At 43.3% G+C, this 26,667-nt stretch overlaps 1 protein-coding gene across 2 annotated transcripts in view; it reads right to left on the bottom strand.

The window, feature by feature from the left end:
• Positions 1–10,917: 10,917 nt before the first annotated feature.
• fndc3ba (fibronectin type III domain containing 3Ba) overlaps positions 10,918–26,667 on the bottom strand; it is a 165,913-nt gene continuing 150,163 nt past the window's right edge. For both annotated transcript variants that reach the window (XM_080751206.1, XM_080751207.1), the window contains exons 24-27: positions 25,737–25,961; positions 18,769–18,935; positions 16,774–16,901; positions 10,918–12,514 (exon numbers count right to left, since the gene is read on the bottom strand). In XM_080751206.1, the coding sequence (XP_080607332.1) occupies positions 12,203–12,514; positions 16,774–16,901; positions 18,769–18,935; positions 25,737–25,961 (832 nt within the window). In that variant the 3' untranslated portion in view covers positions 10,918–12,202. The remainder of the gene's footprint in view (positions 12,515–16,773; positions 16,902–18,768; positions 18,936–25,736; positions 25,962–26,667) is intronic.

Raw genomic sequence — 26,667 nt, 5'->3', positions numbered from 1 at the left:
GACCTTATTGGTCATGTTTTCAAACTCTCTTCAGGTGTCTGTGGGAATTACAGTATGTGCCTCTGATGTCTTGGTACAGTGGGCAGGCACGTAGTTAGAAAGTGTAGCTCAGTTTCCACCACATTTCTTTTCAGTGGTCACGGATGCACTTCTCTTGGGGGCCTGGTTTGCCTGTGGCGGCCTTTCTCAATCATGGGACTGTGCTCACATAAGTTTCCTTCGTTTTAGATGAGTCACAGTGCTCAGGTATGCCACCGCATATTCTCTGCTTAGGGTCAAATATCATATCAATTTGCTCTGGTTTTGGCTTGATTATTTCAATGTGTCAGATTTAGTTTCATTTTCTTAAAATTTGCTTTAGTCCAGTGGGTTTTCTCTCTGGTGGCTGAATGGTTTAGGGTCAAAATACATTTACGATTTAGTGTGATATCATAAAACATCATAAAACAATCTGTCTTTATGTATAACATATCTGGAACAAACTGACAGAAAACTGCAGGTTTGCTGCAACTCAGTTCTTTTAAATCACAGCTAAAAACCGGTGCAATGTACAGTAATTTTACTCCCTTATTTTTCTATTTATTTATGCATCTCTTTTTTTGTATTTAAATGTCCCTTTATATTGTGTTTTTGTGCTTTGTGTGCTGAATAGGTTTTTCCTAGGATAAAATGTAGGTAACTTCTCTTTTGCTTAATGATGTTTAAATGAAATAGCAGATCTACAAGCTGCAATGCGTTTTGAGCTTGTAGATCTGCTATTTTTGCTTCTTTTGAATTGGAATCCTGAATTATTTTTTGTTATTTTTTAATTGGAATCCTGAAATGTAACATTTTAATTTAATTTCAAAACGCATTTAGTTATATACTCATGTTAACTTTATGAACCTAAATAGAAATACATTGGACATAAAAAAAGAAAAAAAAATCATTTTAATACTACTATGCTCGGCATTAAGCTACTAATATAGACTGACAGAATTAAAGCAGGTCATGTTTGGAATTGTAACAGCTGAAATCTATAATATATTAGTATTCCAGTATTAACCTGCAGGCCGCATTAAGTGAAGGTGGGGGCCGCATGTGGCCCCCGGGCCGCCAGTTGCCCATGTATGCCCTAGAAGGAGAGAGTGAGAAGCAACAGTGGCCAGTGTGTGTGTGTGTGTGTGTGTGTGTGTGTGTGTGTGTGTGTGTGTGTGTGTGTGTGTGTGTGTGTACCTGTTTGAGTGATTCAATGTGAACATGATGATAAGAGAATTTGTACTAACTAGCCCTTACCCGTTCAAAGATATGAGCTCCGAAATGATGTGCAGTGTGTGGGTTATGGGATGTGCACTGTGCACACAGTATATGAGGGATGGAAAGTAACTTTAACTGGTGCTTGCATGCTAATATGTAGGAGCATCAATGTAAGAAATACCCGTTCCATGTAACGGCTACAGAGATACTGTGTACCGATCTGCATGATTTTTGGACAACATCTGTAACAGGGCCAGAACCCCCCACCCCCCCCGCCCGCCCGCCCGCCCGCCTGCCCGCCTGCACACACACACTCCCCCCCCCCCCCCCCGTGTGTGTGTGTGTGTGTGTGTGTGTGTGTGTGTTTTGTACTAATAGAGATGAATTGGCATTCCATCCACACAGACAGGAGTGGGCGGATGATTAACTGGAGACTTTTTTTTATCAAATAGTCCACAGAGGCAAAGCGAGAAACTAATTTATTTCTTTTTTTTTATGTACATGGAAAACGATAAATGGACAAAGAAAAGAGAGAGGTGTTCACTGAATGACTCATACATCAAGAGAGGCCACTTTAGATCTGGGCCATTCCAGGGTTGGAAAGGGTTGGAATGGAGAGGGCGCGGGGGGGGAGCACGGCAAAAGAGATGGAGAACACGATAACAGTCTGAAAACAGGGCGGTCCCTCAGCCGAGGAGGGAGGCAGTTTTGCACGCCCACATCAGCTGGGGAGCGACGTCCTGGAACTATTTGAAAAAAAAAAGAAAAAAAAAGGGTATATATATATGTCACGGTTTGTTAGAGAAACAGGACGGTCGAGAAACGGAGCACTCGTGGTGCCGCACGGGGCGGAACAAGTGGTCGCCCACAACAACGTCCTCCAGGCGGAGCCGCTCGATTGTCCACGACATTGCAAGCGGCGCGAAGGCCAGCGGACCTTGGTCCTGCTCTTCGCCCCCGAGCGCCGCAGGAGCGGGCCAGGGCCGCGCGGCCGGCGGAGCGCCGCGCGAGTTACGAAGCCGTGGTGAATGCAATCGTTATATTTATGCCCAGGCCGTAAGGCCTGGGCAAGCCCACGATAAACGCTCATAGTAAGCTAATGGCTAAGCTAATGGCTAAGCTAATGGCTAAACACCGCCCAGCTAGGCTAGTAAATAAAGAAAGAGAGTCGCAAACGAGTGACGTCAGCGCCTGCACTAGTGAATGGCTGTCTATGGGCTGTCGTCGCCATCTGGTGGTGATTAGTGTGTGGTGAACGACAAAACAAGCGCTCTTACTCTTACCGTCCTGAGTTACCCAAACATACTGTAACATATATATATATTCAAAATAGTTTAGGGATGAGGGGTAAGGCATTGACGAAAATATAGGACCCTAGATCTACAAAATCAAGACAGCTGGCTCCATATGGCCAAGACAGAATTAATTTACAAATCAAGACTGCTGACTATCATCAACTGGATCTCCATATATGAAGATCACGACACTGACCTCATCAAACCCTGGATATCCATACATGGAGACGACTGGATCATCACCTAGATTTCCATATAATGGAGCTGGTCAATACCTCTACATCTGACCTCACGGACACCATATATGGATATAGCTGACCTGTTCTGACATCACAGTGATGACCCGACCAGCTCAGCAGAAGGGTATACATGCCAAAGAAGCCATGTGCACGTGTCCATGTGCACGCACCCATGTGGGCGAGGTCGCTTCTCGCCATTAGGGCATCTTACTGGTTATGTGTGTTTAGCGGTTACATCTTGAATAGGGATGAGGACTGTGAGCACCCTGGTGCAGAGCGATGTTCTGCACATGGGAAAAGAAACATCCACAAAAAAGTTCTCTTGATTTACTCTCTAGCCAGCTATCAAGGCCATGTAATTTAAGTCTTTGTCGAGCAACACTTTTCGAGCAACACTATTCACTGATGTACAGACTGTCCTTGGAATATGTACATGAGTGCTCACTCACACTATCACTTTCTGATCCATTATTCTACTGGTTCAATTGGATTATTATCATTATTGATCGTCTAGACGTCTACATATTGATCAATGGTCACCTAAACTCCACTATCTTGATACCATAATTTAGGCCCGTACCCCAGCAGCCTGTGTGTATGCACACTACTCACTCAGAGCCAAGCAGTTATCCAATTCTCTCTGCACTTGCTACAATATCACTCATAGTTCTGGATAAGCAACCATCCACTTATCCACATTCACAATGTCTCCACTTCTCATAATCACAAAATGTTTGCCAATGGGGCCGCCTGGGGCCCTGTATTAGGTAATATTTTGGGCCAATGTAAAAGTGGTCGCTGGCATACAGGCACACACACACTTTGGCTAAGTGGTGTGAATATCCATCCTGATATAATTAGCGTTGTATTGCCCACATAATTCACTCATAATAAGGGATTGTGGTATAATATGCTTGCCGAGAGTTAAAAAGGTCGGGATTTACCAACCAGCAGCCACTTCTCCCCTTCAATGTGTGTGTGTGTGTGTGTGTGTGTGTGTGTGTGTGTGTGTGTGTGTGTGTGTGTGTGTGTGTGTGTGCGCGAGTGCCAGAGAAGGGATTACTTCACATTGGCCCAAATATCACCAAATACTCTTCATACTCTTTTTTAATACAGAAGGATTACTCTCGCCAGCTTGAATTCTTGTAGGACACTGACTGATGGATACATCTGTTATGTGAGCTACCATGTCTCTGAGGAATCTGTTGGGGATGTTGATGTCATGGCCAGTGGCCAGATTTTACCAATTTAAGTGAGAACCTTTTGAACCCTTACATTTTCTTAGTGTGCTTGGATATGATCTACAGCAGGGGTATTCCACTAAGTTAGGCAGGGTGGCACAATTGTAAAATTACTTAAAGTCAGGGGCCACACAACAAAAAAGAAAAGTTAATGGTTTAATCAGAAACCGTATACGAGTTTTAAGTGCAGTTCGTCCATTACAAGCAATCTCCCTCAATTTGTAGCTACCCATTTCTGAGTTTTGAGTGGACTCCAATTACTAAATAGTGTCATCATGATGCTCCAACTCCCAACTGATGGTTCATTGCGCGCGCTCTCTCTCTCTCTCTCTCTCTCTGAACTGTCCACAGCCCTCCTTCTAAGACGAAAGTAGACAGAAATGGTCCAATCGTATAATGAGCTTAGTGAAGATAGGCTGAAAATCGGTGAAGAGGTCTTTTAACACGTCCTCTCCATCGATTTGTAGCCATTTCTGAGTTGTGGGTGGATTTTGAGCATCACATCAAAGAAAGAATTCTCCATGTACATCCATTAGCTTTTACACAGTCTTATGTTTCATTCAATCACTCAAGAGCGTCCCGACTCCAGGGCTGAATGTCATGATGCTGTGACTCTCAACAGAAAGTTTTCATTCAAACACGTTAACACTTTCACCATGCCAGCTTGGCCCCACTACTCACCAAAATGTACATAATGTGTCCATTATCATCCTATAGGACCTATAGCACATAACAATGGACATCATGTTGTACTATCCCTTAATTATTAACCATGAACGGGTTTTGGTTGAAGTAATGAAAAATATTTAAAATGGACATCCTTTACAACCAACCATCCAAGATTAAAATTTATTTTGTAATATGGAATGTGTTCCAGGGCCACAAGAAAACTCCCCACGGGCCGAATTTGGCCTGCGGGCCACCAGTTGAATTTCACAGATCTACGGTATACAATAGAAACCTGATCATGAATGCAAGGGAAGTTTGTTAACAGGGTGGCAATGGTTGTGAAAAAACTGCTACAACAGCCAAAATCAGTTTGCCATTTATCAGATGACTATGACCCAGTCAAAAAAAAAAAAAGATTTAAAGAAAGCTAAAAACAAGGCCTTCTGGTAGCGTAGTGGTAAAGTGCCTGCACACCACCGCAGATTGTGGGTTTGCAGATACACACAATTGCCCCGTATTCGGAGAAGGACAGCTGGGCAAGGAAATTGATATTTGTCGAGGAATTAATTCGAGGCGGGTTATTGTAAAAGGCTCAAGCCCCTCTGTCTATGCACCCACGCGACGGTGCCAAAAGTCAGGGTGAAGAAGCTTTACGATTCTGTCCCTATCGAGACGTAACTTGGACAGCGCTGAGTCGGCTCAAGCAGACTTCGTAACGCTCGTCACGCCGACTCACTCGGTGGTGTCTCACGTGGATCAAGTCCGCTTAAGACGCTGTGCCTCCATCATATTTCCGCAGATTTTTTTTAGTATGGTTTTCTAGACACCTTGTAGAAACTGTGGTGAAAAATAATCTGTTAGATGGTATCTCTGATCATTGTTAGGGCATATTAGTGGTCATAGGTGCCTGAATTACATTGCTAGCTACTACAGTACCTTACATTTATGTCAAATAGGTAAATGTTTCATCCCTAGATACAGTATGTCACCAGTATGTTTCCATTAGGACAGATCAAAACGGCACACACTTTGTTCACTTAGATCAGCCAACACAGGGATGCTGACAGAACCCTCGCTAAAAACTCCAGGGCAAAAATCCACTCGTCCGAGACAGTTTGCCCTCCTGGCTCCCAAGTTGTGGGATAAACTCCCTGTCGCACTTAGAATAACAGACTCACTCGCTAGCTTTCGCCGTGGACTGAAGACTCACCTTTTCAGACTCCACCTAAACCCTTAGCACTACAGAAACTCAATGACCATATTGAAGCTAGTTAGCATTCGTTTTTTAGGTTTTTAGAACTTTGATTATATTGTGTTTTTTTTCTAGATAGATATCCATTTGCATTTGTTATATTGCTGTTGATGTACTGACATATTATCTTGTTTATTATTGTGATGTTTTATCTGCTTATTGTAAGTCGCTTTGGATTAAAAGCGTCTGCTAAATGCCTAAACTGTAAACTGTAACCCTGCTTTAGGGGCCTGTTAGGTTATGTTGTTATATGGAGACGGACACACTCCATTTCAGGTACCAATAATTAGGCTTTTTTTTACAGGCCAGTTGTTCCCAACCATTTTTCCTCAGCGTACCTCTTCTTACATCAGACAAAAGCTGAGACCCTCCACACACGAATAGTGATAATAGCCAATCAGGAGGTTCTTTAATAAATAAAGCTTGATTTGATTTGATCCACTAAATAAAAGAAACGGTTTCAGTCAAAGTCAGAAAAAATTAAAACATTTATTGGGCATAAATATATTATATATACGCTACCGATACAGTTACGTCTTACATACATAGGGTAGTATTTGCAAAAATCTATACATTAAAATTGATATGGCAGTTTTTTATATAATGCATATGAAATTGTCTAACATTTACAATACAAGAAGAAATGCATGATTTTCTTTTTTTTTCTTTTTCTTTTTTTTCAATTCGTAGACCATGACAACATTGGAATGTTTGTTTTAAATCGTGAGGTAAAAATATGTTTCTTTTTTGTTTATTTCACTTAAAAAATAGTTAAATACCTGTGAGTCTCTGTATGTTTGTTAAATCGCCAATCTCTCACCTAAATCTGTACTTTCTGTAAAACATACAAAATAAAATAAAAAAATCAAAGGGAAACAAATAGGACCAATCAGAAGGCACAGATGCAGGGGTTGCTGGGATTTGTATTTCTTTCATTCTTAACAGCCCCGACCAATGAACAGGAGCGTTGGGTAGGGGGGAGGGCAGGGTCTATGGTCTCACCAGCATTAGATTAAAATAACAACAATAATAAAAAAATAATAATAAAAAAACACACAGAGGGAGTACCCAGCCCACGTGGATAGCCACTGGGGCTAACGTTGGGCTAACACTGGGGGCTGACGTTCATTGGACTTATCAATTATAAAATAATATCACTGGCCTGACCTTGGTCAAAAAGCAAGGCCGATCGCTATACCCTCGCAAACGGGCTGACACCATACGACTGGAAAGGTTAACATCAGGGACTGAAGAACAGGACATATCACTCATATCCGCCTGTTAACTACCATGGAACAGGCTGGGTAGACATGCCATGAGCAAACATCTCTCCCCGCAACACACCATCCTGTTTTTTTTTGTTTTTTTTTCTTAACTTTAGCTGTTCTTTAATGCACTTGCAGGGAACAGTGTGTCATTTTAGGAGCACACAAACCATGGCCCTAATAATGCCAACGTCACAGTGCTGCCAATGGCAGAGTAATGCCAACGAGTGGAACAGACGGCCTCGGCAGTAGAGTCGGGGGAAACGGAGGGAGATTATTAACCTCATCAAGACTAATGCTCGGCTTCAGAAAAAAAGTGCTTCAACTGTTAGTCATAATGTATTCTCTTATTACCATCTCATACTATAGCTCTATAGATATCTCTGTATATCATCTCTTAGCAAAATACTGGACACAAAATACTCACTACTGTACTACTGCTATACCAGCACTAGCCTGGAACAAGGAATCGTCATTATTGTCATCTGCCTTATTATCGAGATTTGATTGTTTTTTGCCGGGTTTTCTTTGACCTTTCAGTGTGAAATCAGGTTGTGTTAAACTCTCCTCGAAAAGGGGCTACACCTTTCTTTTTTTTTTAAATGGCACATTTTGCTTTACAAAACAAAACAGTAAAACAAATGAAAACAAACAAAAACATTAAAATAATAAAAGATAATATGAAAAGAAGCATAATCACAGATCAAGTTAATGTTTTTCCTTTTTGAGAGAATAATAATAATAACAATAATAATAATTGTAATGCTGCGGCGTTACAGAAGAACATCACAGAACCCTTTAGAGTAGACGACAAAAAAAAAAAAAAAAGCTAACATTGAGCGGACAAAAGAAGCCTGCACTTTGGCAATAAAACAGTATAAAGATATCAGAAGCTTCATCATTATAACACTAATCAGCCAAAAAAAAAAAAAAGAAATAATTGCCAAAGGCGTATATCCCATGACTGATGCCCGTTGACCTGACCGGCTTGGCTTGCTACATGTCTCTCTAAGCATTACAAGAGCTGCTGCTGCTCACACAGCTGTGCATGACTTGCACGTCCGGGACAGGAGATGAAATAAAACAAGATAAAGAAGGCATTTGGTTACATGTTTTGAGTTGAAAAAAACAGCACTGATAAATGCAATGCACTGACTGACTGGTGAGCTACAGGTTCCCAACAGCTGTAAGAAAAATACTTAAAGGTTACTGAGATAAGGAATGCTGGCCTTAATCACACAATCTAACATACATCCATTTAAAAAAGAAAAAGAAAAGGAAAAACAACATAAAACAGAAAATAATAACATGCTACAAGGAAAAAAATTAGTATATAACTACACTTGTCTCTTAATCTTTAAACAATAAATAAATGAAGATTGCACTGTAATTGGCATGTAAAGTACTGTATGCAAATATATAGTATAAATAAAACCTAGAAAAGAATTCTACCTTAACTTTCCCATTAACTTTGGCAAAAGTATTTTGAGCTAGTAAACCACTTTGCTTACTGACACATATATAGCAAGGCACAGCTGAGAAAGAAGACAAATACAGCATCGAAGTGAGAAGAAGAGAAAGAGTAAAGAGCGATGAGGAGGAGAGAGAGAGAGAGAGAGAGAGAGAGAGAGAGAGAGAGAGAGAGAGAGAGAGAGAGAGAGAGAGAGAGGTGGGTGGGGGATCACTGTGGTGACTGTGATGGTGATGACGGCAGTGGGGATGGTGGGATTGGATCTCCCCTGTAAGGCATCGTCCCTGAGGTACATTACAGGCTGCCGAGAAGAGCAGGGCTAAAAGACGGAGCCCCGCCTTTGTGCTCCCCTCCCCTCCCCTCCCCTCAGAGTGAACATGTTAGGCAGTAAGCAGGCTTCTTTGGATAATCGGGGGGGGGGGGTGCATTGGGCGGTACCTTGGCTGTTTTTTAGGGAGGGCTGGAATGGAGGCGACCTGGCATTTCCCAGGGACCCTGAGCGCAACGGTGGGGGCCAGTGGTGGGCAAGGAGGTGGGGAGCGCTTTGCTGTGTTCACTTGGACCTCGTGGAGGTGCCGAAAGTCGGGGGGACATAACTCGGTAACGGCTCATGCGACCGTCGTAAAGCTCGACACGGCGACTCGCTCCCAACCGCTCGCTCGGCGGTGTCTCATGTGGCTCATGGTCGCCTGAGACGGCGCGCCTCCCTTGTCATCACCGAAAACAAGCACTCCTTTTCCTTGCAGCCCCCCGCGCCCCCACCGCTGCGCTTAGGTTCATTGGGAAAAACGTGGACGCCTGTGTGTGTTTGTTACTGTGTGTGTGTGTGTGTGTGTGTGTGTGTGTGTGTGTATGTGTGTCACAATGCCCTGTTCTGTTCTGCTGTGTTCTGTGGCGGCTCAGCCGAAGGCCGGTTTGGTCGGTGAACATTAGTTCAAGTCCCCAGACGACACGTCTGTCCTGGGTGAGACCACAGACTCGCTACCGCTCTGATTACATGTCAATAAAGCACCTTTAGAGAGAGGGAGAGAGAGAGAGAGAGAGAGAGAGAGAGAGAGAGAGAGCAGTGGATGAGCAGGAAGAGAAGGGATGGATCTGATGTGAGGCAGGGAAGAGAGCGAGAGAGAGAGAGAACGCTGTTAAGAGGTGAGATCAGAAGGAAATCACAGATAATTATAGGGAGCAGAAGAGGAGAAGGTCTTTAGTCGTGGGTATTGATTAACAGACTAGCTGGCAGGAGAGAATAGAGCTTCAGCACTGTTCTGGCTGGCTAACTGGCCAGACAGCCGGGGAGACAAGCTCAAGCTAGCTGCTAATGGCTAATGCCCTCCTAGCTAACACCTGCAGCACAGGGGCCGGTTGCACCACCTCACACTAAAGTTCAAACCCAGCCTAGTTATAGTGTAAATGGCTTCTAAGTCGAGACTTATGCATTACTAAAATTACAGCTGTTGCACCTCTCAAATTTGTCATTTGTATCTTCAACTAATGACTAAATAGTACTGTAGTTACAAGGTCACAAGCCCTTGGGCAGTACTAACGTCTACTTACAATGGCAGAACGATCTGACTGCAACAACAGATTATTTCATTTGAATATAACGAACAACACGCTTTGCGAGATAGATTAGACCTATTGGATATGCATTATGACGATTTACATCGTTATAATGATGATGCATTATATTTCCACTTAAAAGTTAATGGAACATCTTTGGACGATGAAGGTTCTGAGTTATCGTTGAAAGAGTGAATTAACGCCTGTTTCTCCACAAATAGTAAAATAATCGTTCATTGGTTCACTACCATGAATAGTCACGGTGCAACAGAATGTAGTAAGTAACTCATTAGTTACAAACTAACTAGTAGCTGGTACTAGTAGCTCGTATGGATTTTATGGCCTAACCTAGGACCATAGTGATGTTCAGCTGGTGCAACTCAGCCCTGGGCTATCAAGCTGTTAGCATCTCCGGGCCTCTGAAGCTATGGGCGCACTGCGAATAAAAAGCTACAGCTAAACAGGCTGGTACAATGGTGCTAACATGGAAGAAGGGGAAGGGGTTGCTAACGAACCCCAGAGCAACAATATGTGCTAAGAGCCAATCATACGCTATAGGCTCTGCCTCTTCCACGTAAGATGCAGCCAACCCCCAAAAACCCCTGGCTTCTTGTTTACCCTCTCGTAGCTGTTCCCCCCCCCCCCCCCCCCCCCACCCTAACAGCTGATCTAAAGTCAGTTTTAGCCAACAGTCTACTTACATGGTTAACACCAGAAAAGCACGTAAGGGTTTGTATCTCTGATCTGTGAACAGTGTTTTAGGGCTTCTTCTATCGTGAGCCACCAGCTGCTGAGCGGACCTCAGAGCTGTGGTCTGTGAGCACCTGGAGTTGACTTCTCCTACCCTTTTTCACACTGTCCGTTAAACCCTACTTGATCATCACTTATATTACATCGCCTTTATAGCATCATAGATATTTGTTATACTATATTTATATATCTATATATTGTGTATATATATTAGATTACTGGTTTTCCATTCTTTTCTTAGATATATAATAAAATCACAGGATAGCAGCATCTTACACCACGCATGGATTGCATCGCTTTGGTAGATGAATGAATGAACGAACGAACGAATGATCGTTAAAGGCTGAAGAGATCTGCAATCGACTTCGTAAGAGATGCGTTTCTCATTGTCATTGCATGTTTTATGCATGTGTGTGTGAGTTTTGTATAAAAAGGTGTGCATGTGTCTTTGCACACGTGAAAGTGTGTGCATCTGTGTGTGTATGCATGTATGGTGTGTCTGTGTCTGTGTGCAAGAGCAGGTGCAGATTGCATGGACTGACCTACGGCTGGTAGAGAAGCAACAAACCAAATAACATATGGCTAAAGCTTTGAAGGCCTACATTGGAATACGGCTGAATGAATACAGACTGCAGCAAATAAAAAATAAAAAAAGCTATTTAAACATAAAAAAAAACAAAAAGTAAAATAAAAAGAGGCGATGACTGTCGAGAGAAATACACTTCCGCTAATCAAATATGTTGGGTTTTTTAAAAGACAGAATAAAAAAAGCAAAAAAATTAAATAAAAATAAACATGCAGTCTTAGGAGCAACTGCTTTGCTCACAGATATTTTAAGGCTTGATTATGAGCTTTTCGTTTCCAAACCGAGGTATGGCTAAGACAAGGCTTCCCTCAACATGAATCCTTAACACAAAAAAAGAGACAGACAACCATACGAAGGTAACAGAGACGAAGAGAGAAATGGGACGAAACAGAGAGAGAGAGAGAGAGAGAGATAGGAAGATAAAAAAGATGTCGAGACGAGGAAAAGCCTGAATCGATACTTGGGACTACAATGCGTACGCAGCGTTAGAAGTACATCTCAAGTGTTGTCGTCTTGTTGCGATTTCATTCAGTTGTTTCGTAGACTTTTTTCTTTTCACGTTTCAATAAAATTCTCTCTGCGTTTTTTTTGCTTTCTCTTTCTATCCTATAGTAAAAAAAAAAAGAAAAAAACGAAATCCCTCACTTCATAAAGAAGTACTGCAGCAGGCAGGCGATGAGAATGGAGAAGCCCGCGAACACGCACACGATGAGCGCGGCGAAGCGCTCGTCGCTGGAGATCAGGCCCGCCCCCTTGCCCGCGCCCACGGCACACAGCTCCCCCGGCGACGCCGTCTCCTGGCGCCGCAGCGTGAACAAGGAGGAGGGGCTCAGGGGCCCGCACAGCTCCTGGCAGGTGTCCTGGCAGCGGCGGCAGGCGCCCACGCGGAAGCGGTAGTCAGTGTTCCCCTGGAGGCCGGCGATCTGGAACACGCCCTCCTCTCCCTTGAAAACCTGAGGGGGTGGCAGAGAGAGAGAGAACGTTTTATTGTCTTGGCTTGAAGAGAAACAACAATAAAACGTCTATTTTTTTATAGCAGGGTGAGTTCCATCAGAATGCACCAGCCCAAGGTTCGATTTGCTAGAGGGGTTTTAAACAGTCTGTGGACCACTGGTGGTTCGTGAAGGTATTGCATGTTGTCTCTAAATTATCTGGTGACCTATGTTGATGCGCCAATGTTGTCAATTACTGGGAAGTCGGGGGTCAAGAAATTCTATAGAAAAGGGACGACAAGTCGCCATTATTAGGAAATGTGTCTGCTCCCCTTTGGACATTAAAAAAGACCTGGAGTTGTGTCTCTTTAGATTGTAACCACTTTAACCATTATTTTATGCTTTAACTATTCAAAAATAGCAGATATACAAGCTCAGCTGCAAGCTTGTATATCTCCAGGACCTGCCAGGACCTGTTAAGTAATGGACAAGTCACAGATTTGATTCCCTTCAACAAATGTCAAATGATGCGTTCTGCTTGAGCAAGACACTGTCATGCTTACTTTGGATAATAAGGCTAAATGACTATAACATGGAGCTGTACATAATGGAGCTTCAGCGTGGAGGAAACTGTCACACACACACACACACACACACACACACACACACACATACACAAACACACGTGCACACACGCACGCACTCACACACGCACGCACGCACGCACGCACGCACACCCTCAACATGAAATATAATTGTCACTTGTATTGTCGCACTCTGGCTCCAAACGCTATTTAACCTGAGAGGGATCACTGAGCAGCCATGATCTTTCTCAGACTATTTCCCCCTCACACACATCTCTATTACACATGTTCACAGTTCACAGCATGGGGGCTGCTGTAGCAGCACAGCTAAATCATAGTGTTCTGTGAGACCCACCATTAAGCCGGAGCCATGGAACAAAGGCACCGCAACATTAGTGGCTGATCAAGGTATTCTTAATTGTACCAGCATTTGAACCTACTGGCCTCCCCTTTTCCAGCTAGGGATGGGACGATACACGATATTATCGTTTATCGTGATAAAAAACACTCACGATAATCGATAATCGTATCGCAGAGATTAAATTTATCGTGATATCGTCCTCCGTCTTGCACTGGGATCAATTCACCTTTTATTTGCCCAGCTGCATATCCGGTACCACTTAAACCTATAATTGGTAAAAGGTACTTATAATATACGTACTTGATACAGTATTTTTTTCACACTCTATCAAATGTCTTTGCCAAAAAATAGCCGATCTACAAGCTCACAATGCGTCGCAGCGCAACACATTGTGAGCTTGTAGATCTGCTATTTTTTGGCAAATGTTCCACCCCAGGATAATAGATTTTGATTATCGTGATAATATAGTAAATCGTGATTTATTTTTGTCACAGTAATCGTGATATGAAACTTTCATATCGTCCCATCCCTATTTCCAGCATGCTTCTCTAATCTCTACGTGAGTGACCACTGACCACCACTTAAACATCATCTGGTCCGTGCCAGTGGTTATTACAGTACAGTCCTATCTGTGGGACACTGTTCCACTGTAATTATATTGTGTCAATTATACTAGAGATTAGATGGCATTCTTTAACTGTGATATGATGGCGATGAGACGCAGCAGAGTATTCTATGGCTGAAAACCGTGTAGAATACTCAGGCTGTTAAACATACTGTACCAGCATTAGATTAAACTGAGGAATGCACATTAAATCACAAGAAGTAGCCGGATCTAAAAACCCTAGAGGTTGTATTGCTCCTTATAAGTTGTTTGAACTTACTGACACAACCATTCCTACGGTGCACACCGGGAGCTTTAAGTAACAAAATATTTAATTAGAACAAAAATATATTCTTTCAAAATGCTGTTTGTGTCATGATAACATTCGCAAAGAAGGCAAATATTAAGCGGCAGTAAAGCGACGCAGCGTTGATTTGGAACAAGGTAAAAATGTCTGAGCTTCCACACCACAAATAAAGGCATTAACCCCGGTGAGTATTTTGCGTATTTGTATCGTTTATTTGCACAACATTAAAGTGTAAAGTTGTTCCAAATTCAGTGATAAAAGCGAATAAATAAATGTATAACTTAAAATGAATTATTAGTGGCAGAATTGAACATGAAGGTGCACAGCAAACTCCATGACAATCCAGCCAGAAGTTTTCAAGATATGGGTGCTGTCGGGCAGAGACCTACAGTACCTCATATCTCCAATACTATAGCACTTTCATAAGTCAATGCCCTGCTTCAAGAGTGTCCCATTTACAAGCTTTTACAAACTCACAACGTGTTGCATGCTTGTAGATGGACTAGATGGACTTTCAACGTTTTTTTCTTTTATAATAATAAAAAAGGAGCGGTTTTGGACGTACAAGGTATCCGACCGACAGTAAAGTCATGGACAGAAAGACATTCTTAGATCCCCGCTGATAGTGGGACTAAAAACACCATTATGGGATCGGACCTCATCTACAGCATCTCTTTCATCATGCTGGGAGTGTGCATCACACACTCACACACACACGCACGCACGCGCGCGCACACACACGCACACACACACACACAAAAAGACATAAAGACAGCTGCATTGTGGGATACTGTGTGAGATAGTATCCATCATTTTGTCCTGGCAAGCCGTCTGTGTTTCCTGTGGTGGTGTGTGTGTGTGTGTGTGTGTGTGTGTGTGTGTGTGTGTGTGTGTGTGTGTGTGTGTGTGTGTGTGAGAGAGAGCGAGAGAGAGCGTGAGAGAGAGAGAGAAAGAGAGAGAGAGTTGGTATCAACAGGACACCAGACAGTTGCACAGTGTCAGTCATTACTGAGGCTCAGTCCTGGGCAAAAGCATACAGTACGTGCACGGCATACACATGTGCACACATACAGCGCGTACGCACACGCACACACACACACACACACACACACACACACACACACACACACACACACACACACAGAGAGCTATGGTTTCCCCTGATGCAGAATATTGGCGGGTTCTCTCTCCAGCTGCTCAGTAATTCAATAACTGCATTGGAGACGATGTCTTATTGTCCACGGTCCATTGGTCCGCACATCGCTAGCCGTGCCGGTCACACAATCCCATTACCACAACAGTTCCAGCCACTAACTTTGATAATGATAATTTGTCTCTTTGGCAGTAATTGTCATTAAAAAAATCACCTAATAGTGCTCAATAGCTGCTGCTGGCACAGTGCCATCGTCTCCCTGTTTGCTCTGTGTGGAGGGTGTTTTATGAGCCTGAGAGGATGTCTGTGTGTGTGTGTGTGTGTGTGTGTGTGTGTGTGTGTGTGTGTGTGTGTGTGTGTGTGTGTGTGTGTGTGTGTGTGTGTGTGTGTGCACCATGCTGGTTCTGTTGTGTTACGTGCACGTGTCAGTGTAGATTTTGTATTCCACGTCACATCAGACGAGAGCCAGACTGACGTATCGGCCATTTGACCTTTTTGACGACAGCAGCTTCGGCAATTATGCAGCCGATACGCCTCGATTTTTAACTACTTTCATCCTGGCCTCCCTGTGTTTGGCACGACATTACAGACCAAAGTTAAAAAAAAAAAAAAATCAATAGCAGATAACGCATATGTTGAGCTTAACTCATTTACTGCCTCCCCCAATAGTCTGTTAAAATCCCGCCTGGTACATGATCCGTGACATCGCGCACCATCTATGCACGCACGTCCCCACGTTAAAAGGTAAGGATGACGCAGCAGTTAACCCCTTCAGTCGATGTTTAAAAGACAGTAAATGAGTTAAGTGCTTAAATAAAATATAGTTAGGTTAATTTGTTTTATTGGTGTTAATATTTATTTGTTTGTTTGCTTATAAGTTAAATGTTCTTGAATAGAAAATGTTGCAGTTGTTGACAAAATATTGGTCAAAACAACAGCAATTGTCAGTTTTGAAATCTCCAAAATTGCGATGGGCATTAGACCCAACAATATGTGGTCAGCCGGGCTCTACATGAAACTGAACTGTTGTTGCACCACTCTGCTGCACAGCTAGGAAACACACAACACAACACAACACAACCAGAAAACCAAAGAGTGTCAGAAAACGAAGCCACAGCTGTGCACACTGTCCTCATATCACCCCCTGTCTGTTTATCTGTGTGTGTGTGTGTGTGTGTGTGTGTGTGTGTGTGTGTGTGTGTGTGTGTGTGTGTGTGTGTGTGTGTGTGTGTGTGTGTGTGTGTGTGTGTGCGAGTGTGCAAGACACTAACCTGTTTGTACTCTGACTCGCGCCCCACCAGCACCTGAAGCACGTAGCTGACGCGGTCTCCTCTCATTGGCGGGATGGTCTCCCATGTGACCTCGCACATATTCCCTTCCAGCTGGTGCACTCTGGGAGCTGTAGGAACACAACAAGGGGAACAGGAGCACAGATGAAACAAACGGAATTGTCAGCCTGAGAAATAGGATTACTGGTGCAGGGAACGTCAGCAGCACAGCCACAGACGCACACGGGCACGGGAATGTGACAAAGGTGTCATGAGAGCTCAAATACCGAAGTGTAAGCATAAAACGGTCGGGTACCAGAGCTCTCATTAATTTCATGCATCAACTCTCTTAAACCCAATACACAGTCATTTTACCATTAACAACTTTTGTGAAACTTGCTGGGTAAGAAGAATATCAACATCCAATTCTTGACAGCATAATTATTTTTCGTTTTCATATTTCTATTATAACTAGAAATGCACCGAGAGAGATGAAACATGCATTCTGTGACAATAGTATTTCCCATTCTCACTAGAAGACAAAAGACACAGAGAAGACAGACTCTTAACTACTTAATCCCTATTTTATACTTTGTCCTATGATTGAATGATTGATCGAAGGTTCTACTAAAAGAATGAAAACCCCATGGGGGCTTGTTTTTATTGTGTGTCATTTTACTCGATTCATCAGTAAGACATAACACAAACAATTCATTACAATACATTGTGTATGAAAGTATCATGCAGCAAAAATACCCAACCTACAAGCTCACAAGGTGTCGCAAAGCATTGCGTTGTCTGTTGTGAGCTTGTCGATCAGTTTGATGTTGTTACATGCTGCCAGCCAATCAGTTCAAGTCAGTCATCATCTGTACTGCAGGTGTTGCACATTCCTCCTGCCTGCTACTTGCTATACACCCCATGGCCGCTCGCCTTGCAGCCAGCAAGAAACCATATCCCCCAGCTATATTAACCATTTATAAACATAGGGCTAAAGTTTGACTTTGCGACATGAGCTTGATCTTTGTCTGTTTAAAAAAAAAAGTAATTCCTGAACCTATCACCACTGTCTGGGTTATCGTTGTGATGGATAAACAAACAGACTGGGGCGATTATAATACACCCACATAATACACAGTCTGTGTTTCTTCTACTTGTTTGTCTGCCAGTGTCTGAGCCTGGAACAAACCTGGTCTTGCATTTTTAAGACTCTCAGAGGTCACTTGACAAAGTTGCTGTTTTGCACAGCATAGTTGTAAGAAATAAAAGAGTCCACACACCAAATTACTGCTCCCAAGTTTGAAATATACTAGTGGTAACGTTTCGAGCCTACCAGCTCTTCATCAGATCAGGTCTGAAGATAATTTGGTGTGCGGACTCTTACTTCTTACATGTATACTTTTTGATTTGTCCATCACCCAACCTATATGGTTTTGGATGTGCGTGCCCTTTTGGCTTTTCTGCAGGCTTTAACCTATTGCACAGCATAGTCCCACAAACTATACCGTAGCAGTGAATGCATATTACTCTGGATAACATAATCAACATAGTGAATGATGAGCTGGCTAGTCGTTTTAATTTCACAGATTGTACTTCAAATGTCTAAATTTAGGGCTAATTTGCTTTGAAACGGCAGATGTACGAAATGCAGAAATAATTTCTTGCGTCAGCACAACAACAATGTGATCTGATGAAGACTACACACATCATTAAACAGTTTCAGCCAAACCTCACGGCTGCGAGGCGGTGTGTGCTCGTAGATAGTCTATTTTCACTTGTTTTAAATGAAAATAATGAATACAAAACAAGCGGTTTTGGACAAGGTTTCCACCCGACAACAACGAAATGCAAAACACACAACCACAATCCTGCCGCACAGTAAAATCCTCAATTGTTCATTTCACTCAGAGAGTGTACAAACCGAGACTGTATGGTCCATTTGTACACTCTCAGAGGGAAATGAACCCTGAGGTTTTTTTTACAGTGTGTGTACTGTACCTTTGAGGGCGGGGGGCACAGACTTGGTGGTGCAAAAGGTATGTGTGTCGGAGAAGGGACCCTCCCCTGCGTCGCTGATGGCCTGTATTCTAAAGCTGTAGCTACTGGACTCCGTCAGCCTCTGGACCTTGTAGGTGTGGCTGGGCCCACGGTAGATGGTCACAAACCTGCACGAGACAAGAACAGATACAGAGGGTTAACGTTCTCTGTTGGGAATGCTCCTTGGCCTACAGCTGGCGGCGTGCATATAAGACCACAGTAGAAAATGTCGCTGATCAGTCCAACGGTTTGTGACATTAGCCCCGGACAGTCTCACAGATCATATCATATCATATCATATCATATCATATTGCATATCATATCATATCATATCTCAATGCCTCCTCCTACTCCCCCTGATTTTACAAATTGTTCAACCCAAAATGCCACATTTTTGTTCATTCCTTGCATTTGATGCAGATTGCATTCACACCAACAGTGAACTAAACTCTGGTGCGTTTGTAAGCTAAGCGGTACCAGTGTTTGTTTGTTTTTGCAGATTAGAATCTGTTTGTTTGATCCGCACCAGAATGGTGAGAGAGAGAATGCTAAGAGGGACACATCTGAGTCACAAATAGTGATAAAAAAAATATGAGGAAAGATGAATGAATGAATGGAACCGGGTGAAAGACCAAGAAAGTTGAACAACAAATTTGCAAGGTAGTTGATATGAAAAAGGAGGATTTATTTTGACTCACAGCTTGGAGAAAAACAAGTTAAAAGAGTTTGGTCCAGGAAGGAAGGAATGAATGAATGAATGGAGGAAGATTGAGAGGAGAGGAACGTAAAGGAGGGGGGGGGAGGTGGTGATAGAGGAATAAAGCCTGAGGAGAGAATGGCAGGAGCCAGAGAAAGAGAAGATATAAAAATGAGAAACGAGAGAGCAAGGAAAAGAGAAATGGGCAAATAAAATAAAGGAGGCCAGGATGTGCGGCTATCGTAGGAGACGACAAAGAATGAGGATTACAAAAGAGAAGAGAGAGAGAAAGAAAGAAAGAGAGCGTCTGATTTATTGTGTTGTTGTTGGTGCTGCGTCATACACTACCAGGGGAGCGCGCGCGCGCACACACACACACACACACACACACACACACACACACACACACACACACACACACACACACACACACACACACACACACACACACACACACACACACACACACACACACACACACACACACACACACACACACACACACACACACACACACACACACACACACACACACAAATCAATCATACTCATACTGTCATCACTCGTCACAATCTGTCATCAACACCACACAATTACTCGCTCACTCGCCCGATCGCTCGCTCACTCACTCACAGTCAGACACACCAAACAACTGCAAAGAGCCACAGACAGAGACCTGTTGCTGCAATCTGGGCATACAACGTATCGTATTTGTATGTTTGTGTGTGTCTGTGTGTGTGTGTTTGTGTGTGTGTGTGTGTGTGTGCATGGTTGTGTGCACACTTAATTAGGAATGATGATCCCTCATCATTTGGACAGAACTCGTATTAATAAAGGGGCCACTCAGCACGAAGGATAAACACACACACAAGCCCTGGGTATGTGATGTGAACCACTTTTTTGAATTAATTATTTTTTTATACATGATATGCACTTTAGGTGCTGTCTAAAGGTTCCTTGCACATTGCTGCGTTTTTTCATTGCGTTTTTGACATTCGAAATTTACAAAAAGGAAAAAAAAAAAAAAAAAAAAAAAACGTTTTTCAGGGCAAGGACCTATAGCTAACAGAGAGAGAAAGCAGGGACCCGGTGGCGACAGCTGCGGAAAATGGAGAAAAATCGCCCCTGGTCCGAAAATAAACGTGATTGACATAACGTGTTTTTTTTTGTTTTTGTTTTTTTACGTGCTCTGAAATCCGCTCCGATATTCGGACGAAAAGATTTGTGCAACGACCTTAAATCTCTTCAAGGTAGCTGGTTCTATTCTGTGCAGATTCGATCTCAAGGCACTTCCAGAGTACAGGGCATGGCAGTAAGAGAGAGAGAGTGTCAGTTATAGGGATGCAGACATACATATAGGCGGGTCATATGGTCATGTTGTTTACTTGTAAATCATATAAAATCTACAACAAACATTTGCAGTTGTGGCTATTACATTTTTTATTTTATTAGGCGGGGATCTGGAGGGAGAGAAAGCAGTCAATATTTACAATCCTCAACTAAACCACTCTCTTTACAAGCCCCTCCACCACCCCCATCTCTGTAGACATACGTTTATGAGTATGTGATGGTTGCTATGGCAATTTGCCTGTTAAGACAAATTCCAGGTAATTCACTCTAATTGACTGTGCTGAGAAAGCCGATGAGGAGTGGGCCGGGTGGGGTTGGGGGTCTCGGAGTGCTATAAGCTGGCTGCAGCACAAAGCCTGGTGTACCTGGGGGACATCATGGGTGCGCCAGCTTTCCCTGGCTTATGTTTGAAATGTGCCGCTAATGCATCTACAAACGCTGCCATGCTTTAAGTAATGGGTCCTCAGCAGCCGCAATTAGATGAGCATGAGTCAGGAATCACACGCTGTCATTATGGGGCAATTCTACCTATTAGAGGGCTTTGTTTTGTGGAGGGAGGGAAATTGCAGTGATTGAAAGCAGAGAGTAAAGCAATGTGTGTGGAATGAGTGTAGGGAATATAACAAACCCTGAGCTTACCGTACGGCTAGAGTAAATTAGTGGCAAATAGCTTGATATAGATTGTGGTTGCTTTTAACCACTTGAACCCTAGCATCCCTGTTCTATTCTGGGGGGAACATTCATTTAAAAAAGCTGATCTAAAAGATTGCGATGGTTATTTCAATTGAAAACATTTGATGTAGAGGGGGCAAAAAGAGCGGACAAAGTACAGAGCTGATCCCAGTCAACTAAGTAGTACTTTGCTAAGTATTTAGGTGGTTAATCTACATGTTGAGTTAGACATGCATGTACGTGTACAGGGCAAAGCTAAATGCTCCTGACCCGAATGGGTCCATTTGTTTCCATTTGTACATTCAGAGTTAAATTAAAATAGATTTTACAATAACATTTGGGTTCTCAGAGATAGAAATGCCATTAAACGGGGGTCCGTAGCCTTAATGCATGTCAAACTGGTGGTCCTTGAAATTAAAATGGTTGGGAATCACTGCTAGAGCCGTAAAAATCTTCTTATATGGGGGTCCCTGGCAAGTGTTGATTTGGGGTCCTCGACACGAAAAAGTTTGAGAAGCACTGCTATAAAGATTGTACAGAGCTGCTAAACTCCACCCATGTGGTGTTAGCATCTGGTAAACAATATCTGACAATCAACGTCTGGCAGCACACATTGTAAAAACGTTATGCATGCCCACGCTTTCATGGATAGATGTTAAGTAAAGTGCCAACTTTTAAAAGGGGAAAGCTGTTTTCATTTACAGGTATCTGACTAGGAGCGCGCGTGTGTGCGTGTGCTAGGGATGGGACGATACACGATATTATCGTTTATCGTGATAAAAAACACTCACAATAATCGTATTGTGGAGATTGAATTTATCGTGATATCGTCCTTCGTCATGCACTGGGATCAATTCACCTTTTATTTGACAAGCTGCATATATCCGGTACCACATAAACTCTCTATAATTGGTAAAAGGTACATATAATATACATACTTGATACAGTCTTTTCTTTCCACTCTCTATCAAATGTCTGGCACACGTTCTGCCCCAGGATAATGGATTTTGATTATCGTGATAATATCGTAAATCGCGATTTCTTTTGTCACAATAATCGTGATATGACATTTTCATATCGTCCCATCCCTAGTGTGCGTGCACGTGTTTAAGGGAGTTTAACGTATTCCAGCCTGCTAGTTAAGCCCCCATCTGTTACCTGCTGCACTCTGGACCATTTGAGGGGAGCCCAGGTGGCCTGCTGCCAACCTGGCACCGTGCAAACCCTATTACAACACAGTGACAGGCTGCCAGCGGGCACTGAGAGAGGTGCAAAAGGTGTAGCGAAGGGCAGCTAAGTGGACAGGTGGCCGGGGCACTCTGAAAATACACCGCTCTTCACAGCTATTCCCTCTCATTCCCCCGCCTCTCTCTCTCTCTCTCTCTCTCTCTCTCTCTCTCTCTCTCACAGCCATTTCTATTTCAGTGCGTTAATATCCTCTCTACAAATATTATAAAATTGCCTGCCTCCCTCTGTCTCTTCCCACAATGTGTGTCTAACTATGCGTAGTTGTACGTTCATTTATTTAGTTTTTTTCTTTCCTCAGTGCTTTCTGGTCATCTCTGTGTCTATATTATGTGATGTCTCTCTCTCTCTCTACCCCTGCTGACCGGCTGGTTAAATGAAGCATTTGATTGGGTGAAGGCTCAGTCCAGGCTCACTCTACAACGTGACTGCTCCCAGGTACATCTGGTTACGATGCTCGTACACACGCACGCACACTAACACGCACACACACACACGAGCGCGCGCACGCGCACACACACACAAAGCGGGAGTAACAGATGGATAAATCAACACTGAGGATTTTACTGTGTGGAAGGGTATTTGTGTGTGTGTGTGTGTGTGTGTGTGTGTGTGTGTGTGTGTGTGTCTGCGCGCGCGCGCGTGCGCGCGTGCGTGCGTGCATGAATTATTGACTTTCCTACTCCTGATTAGCCGTATTGACAAGCTGTTGATTGAGAGGGCTTATAAAAGGGCTCAACAGGGTGCAGTGGATGTTTTGGAGAGCATGCTCTCTCTGTGACCGCAGGTTCATATATCACTGTGAACTGTTCAGTTGTAAAACGTTAAATTCACAGACAGAAACAGCTGCATATCTGATATAACCTTGGTTTAGGTATATTACACGTGCAACAGGAATATGCAGAAATAACTGCATTAGTGCATTTATTATTTCCTTTCTAGATCATCTTCATCATTTGCTCTAAAACTCTGTGATTTATGGCATATTGTATTTAGATGTGAGTGGGTGTCCGAATATTCCTTTTTTCAATGTGTTCTTGTACGGTAGGCATAACCTGTACTTCTTGTGTCAACGTCAGTCTATAAATAAAGTCATTGCCTTGGAGTTATGTCAGCACTGTTTCCACTTTCATCTACACGTACATCAGTGGTCTTCAATTATTTCAGGGCTCAGGGCTAAGTACTATAATATAATGTATGTACCACACATGTTATCACATAATAAACCCAGCTACAAAGAAAGGAAAGCTCATATTGTATAACATCAGCTCCACAGATGAGATATCCATATCGTCGTTGTCGGGCGGAAACCTTGTATCTCCAAGTTTCAAATGTGTACGTTCTTTCGCAAAGTAAAGCCCTGCTTCATCATACAAGGCCGTCGCACAAAAGTAGTGAAAACAGCAGATGTACAAGCACACAACGCCTCGCAGTGCGAGGCGTTGTGTGCTTGTAGATCGTCTGTTTTCACTAGTTTAAATCATTTTTAAAATGATAAATGCAAAACGAACGGTTTTGGACATACAAGGTTTTTCACCTGACAACGACGATATAGATCCATATACCGTAGATGTTTTTTTTTTTTTGTGACATCTGACAATGTATGTAGCACATGTCAGAAAGGAAACACCACTTAACTGTCACCTGTCATCAAGTTCAAGCCAATCAGCATACAGTTTCGTAAGAATAGCGACATGGGGCAGAGGAATGTTCCACACAAGAGAACCAAATCAACAAATCCAGTGGTTGTGCAAACAAGGCAACACATTCTCTAGCGTTGGGGTTCAGAGTAGGTCAATTATGCTGATTCGATAAGCTCAGAGTGAAATAAATCAAACGAGTTATTACCGACTGCAATAGCCCCGTCCCCCCCAGGAATCCCAAAGAGTCCTAGCCTCTGGCTATGGCCACCCTATTGTGAAATGGTTTAACTCATTAAGAGCTGAGGCTGAATCTACAAATGCCTTCTATACCAGTAGTTACCAAACTTATTCATGCCAAGGGCCCACCAAAATGAAACGTTTTGTGCCAGGGACCCCCAGAGGGCAAGATCTATTACATTTTTTTCAAAAATAGCAGATGTACAAGCTCGCAGCATGGCACAAAGTGACACGCTGTGAGCTTGTATATCTGCTATTTTTGAGAACCACAAACCAGGTCACCGGTCAGGTGACCTTCCGGTTATCCCGGAAATAATAGGTGATCTATAAGCTAGCGAACAGCACCATCCAAGATCACTTTTCACACTATGTGGCTTTTTCCTTTTTGTCCTCCCAAAAAAACGCAAACGCTGTTTTTGTTCCGGTGACGTCATCAACGTGTCAGGTGACCTTCCTATTACCCCGGAAATAGCTAGCAAACAGCGCCATCTAGAGTAGATAATAAGCAACTCGTACAAATCTGTGGCAGCGTGAACCATTGGGAATAACTCTGGAAACTCATTCGACGGCATTAAAAGAGTATCATATTTTTCTCCTGTCTCCTCTCCTTTCCCCATCAGTAAAAAGGCGCCCCCTGGCGGACCCACTGAGTAAAGCAGGGGTCTTCAACAGGGGGTCCTCAGAGTTACTGCAGGGGGTCCTCCAAATCTTTGTGTGACTTTTTTCTCCTTTTTTATATTAACCACTTGAACCCTAGCGTCCATATTGTGAGGACTTTAGTCGAAAATAGCAGATCTACAAGCTCACAACGTCTATTTTCGGCAAAGAGGTTTGGTGTAGAGGGGAAAAAGAGCAGACTAAGTAAGTACAGATTGAAAGGTCAAGTATTGACGGTTCAAGTGGTTAAATATCAGAAAACACAAATTGACATGAATCCAAAATACACTGATGATTGATTGTGCTGACAAACAATATGGAATCTATGAAAAGGTTGTGGGGGTCTCTGCTTCGTCTCTCTCAACTAAAGGGTCCTTGGCCTGAAAACGTTGAAGAACCCTGGAGTAATGCACTGTTGTGAAGCGTACCTGTGGTTCTTGTCCTCCATCTGCAGCATGTAGACCATGTCGTCGGAGAGCAGGGCGCGTGCGTGCGTGCTGCTCACGTTCTCGCCCCACTTCAGCTTCAGGCTCTGGGGTCCAGCCGCCGAGCACTCTAGAGGAGGCGGGGCTGGAGGGAGGGGGCGTGTCCTCGCCAGTAGCGACGGGCTCAGGGGGCTGGAACCAATGGCGTTGACCGCCTGGATCTGCACACTGCATCAGGCACGCACGAGCACACGCACACGCACACGCACACACACACACACACACACACACACACACACACACACACAAACACACGTGCAGAGAATGTTAGAGAGGCAGGGGCTGACATTTCTAAAAGGGCCTTTTGGTGAAAATGTCGAAACTAGCCGACCTCCAAGCTCACAACCCGTCGCAGGTGCTTGATACCACACTGAACTAAACAAGTCAAGAACATTATCAAGGGAATACTGGAGATGTGGTGTATGGTATGGACTTCTACATAGAGAGGGCGAGATAGGGAGAGTTTGGAAAAGTAAAGGCAATTCTCTTGAATGCTGCCTTCAGGAATGGCATGGAAAGAGGGCATCTGCATTTCTTTCACCATAGTAAAACCTACATTCATGGTCTGGAGAGGGCACTTTTACTTTCACTTTTACAGACGGATAAAAGGGCAGGGGCTCAAGCCCTCTTTGATGTCTATGTGTGCACATGCCTGCACACATACACTAGTTTAGTTAGGAGGAGAAACTAGGTGTTTGTGATCATAATGGGAAATGTATGTGCTGCTTGTGTAAGTAGTGTCCTAATGGCTGCTGGGTAATTTGGGTGAAGAGCCTGCTCTGGTGTTTTAGCCGTGGCCTGGGATGAATCCCTGATCCCTGCTTTATATTACCAGTAACCCAGGTGCTTTTTCCTGGTAGTCTACGCTGCCAGA

Source organism: Nannobrachium achirus, assembly GCF_963921795.1.
Source record: "Nannobrachium achirus genome assembly, chromosome: 20".
Lineage (NCBI taxonomy): Eukaryota > Metazoa > Chordata > Actinopteri > Myctophiformes > Myctophidae > Nannobrachium > Nannobrachium achirus.
This window is presented reverse-complemented; position numbering and strand designations above follow the sequence as displayed.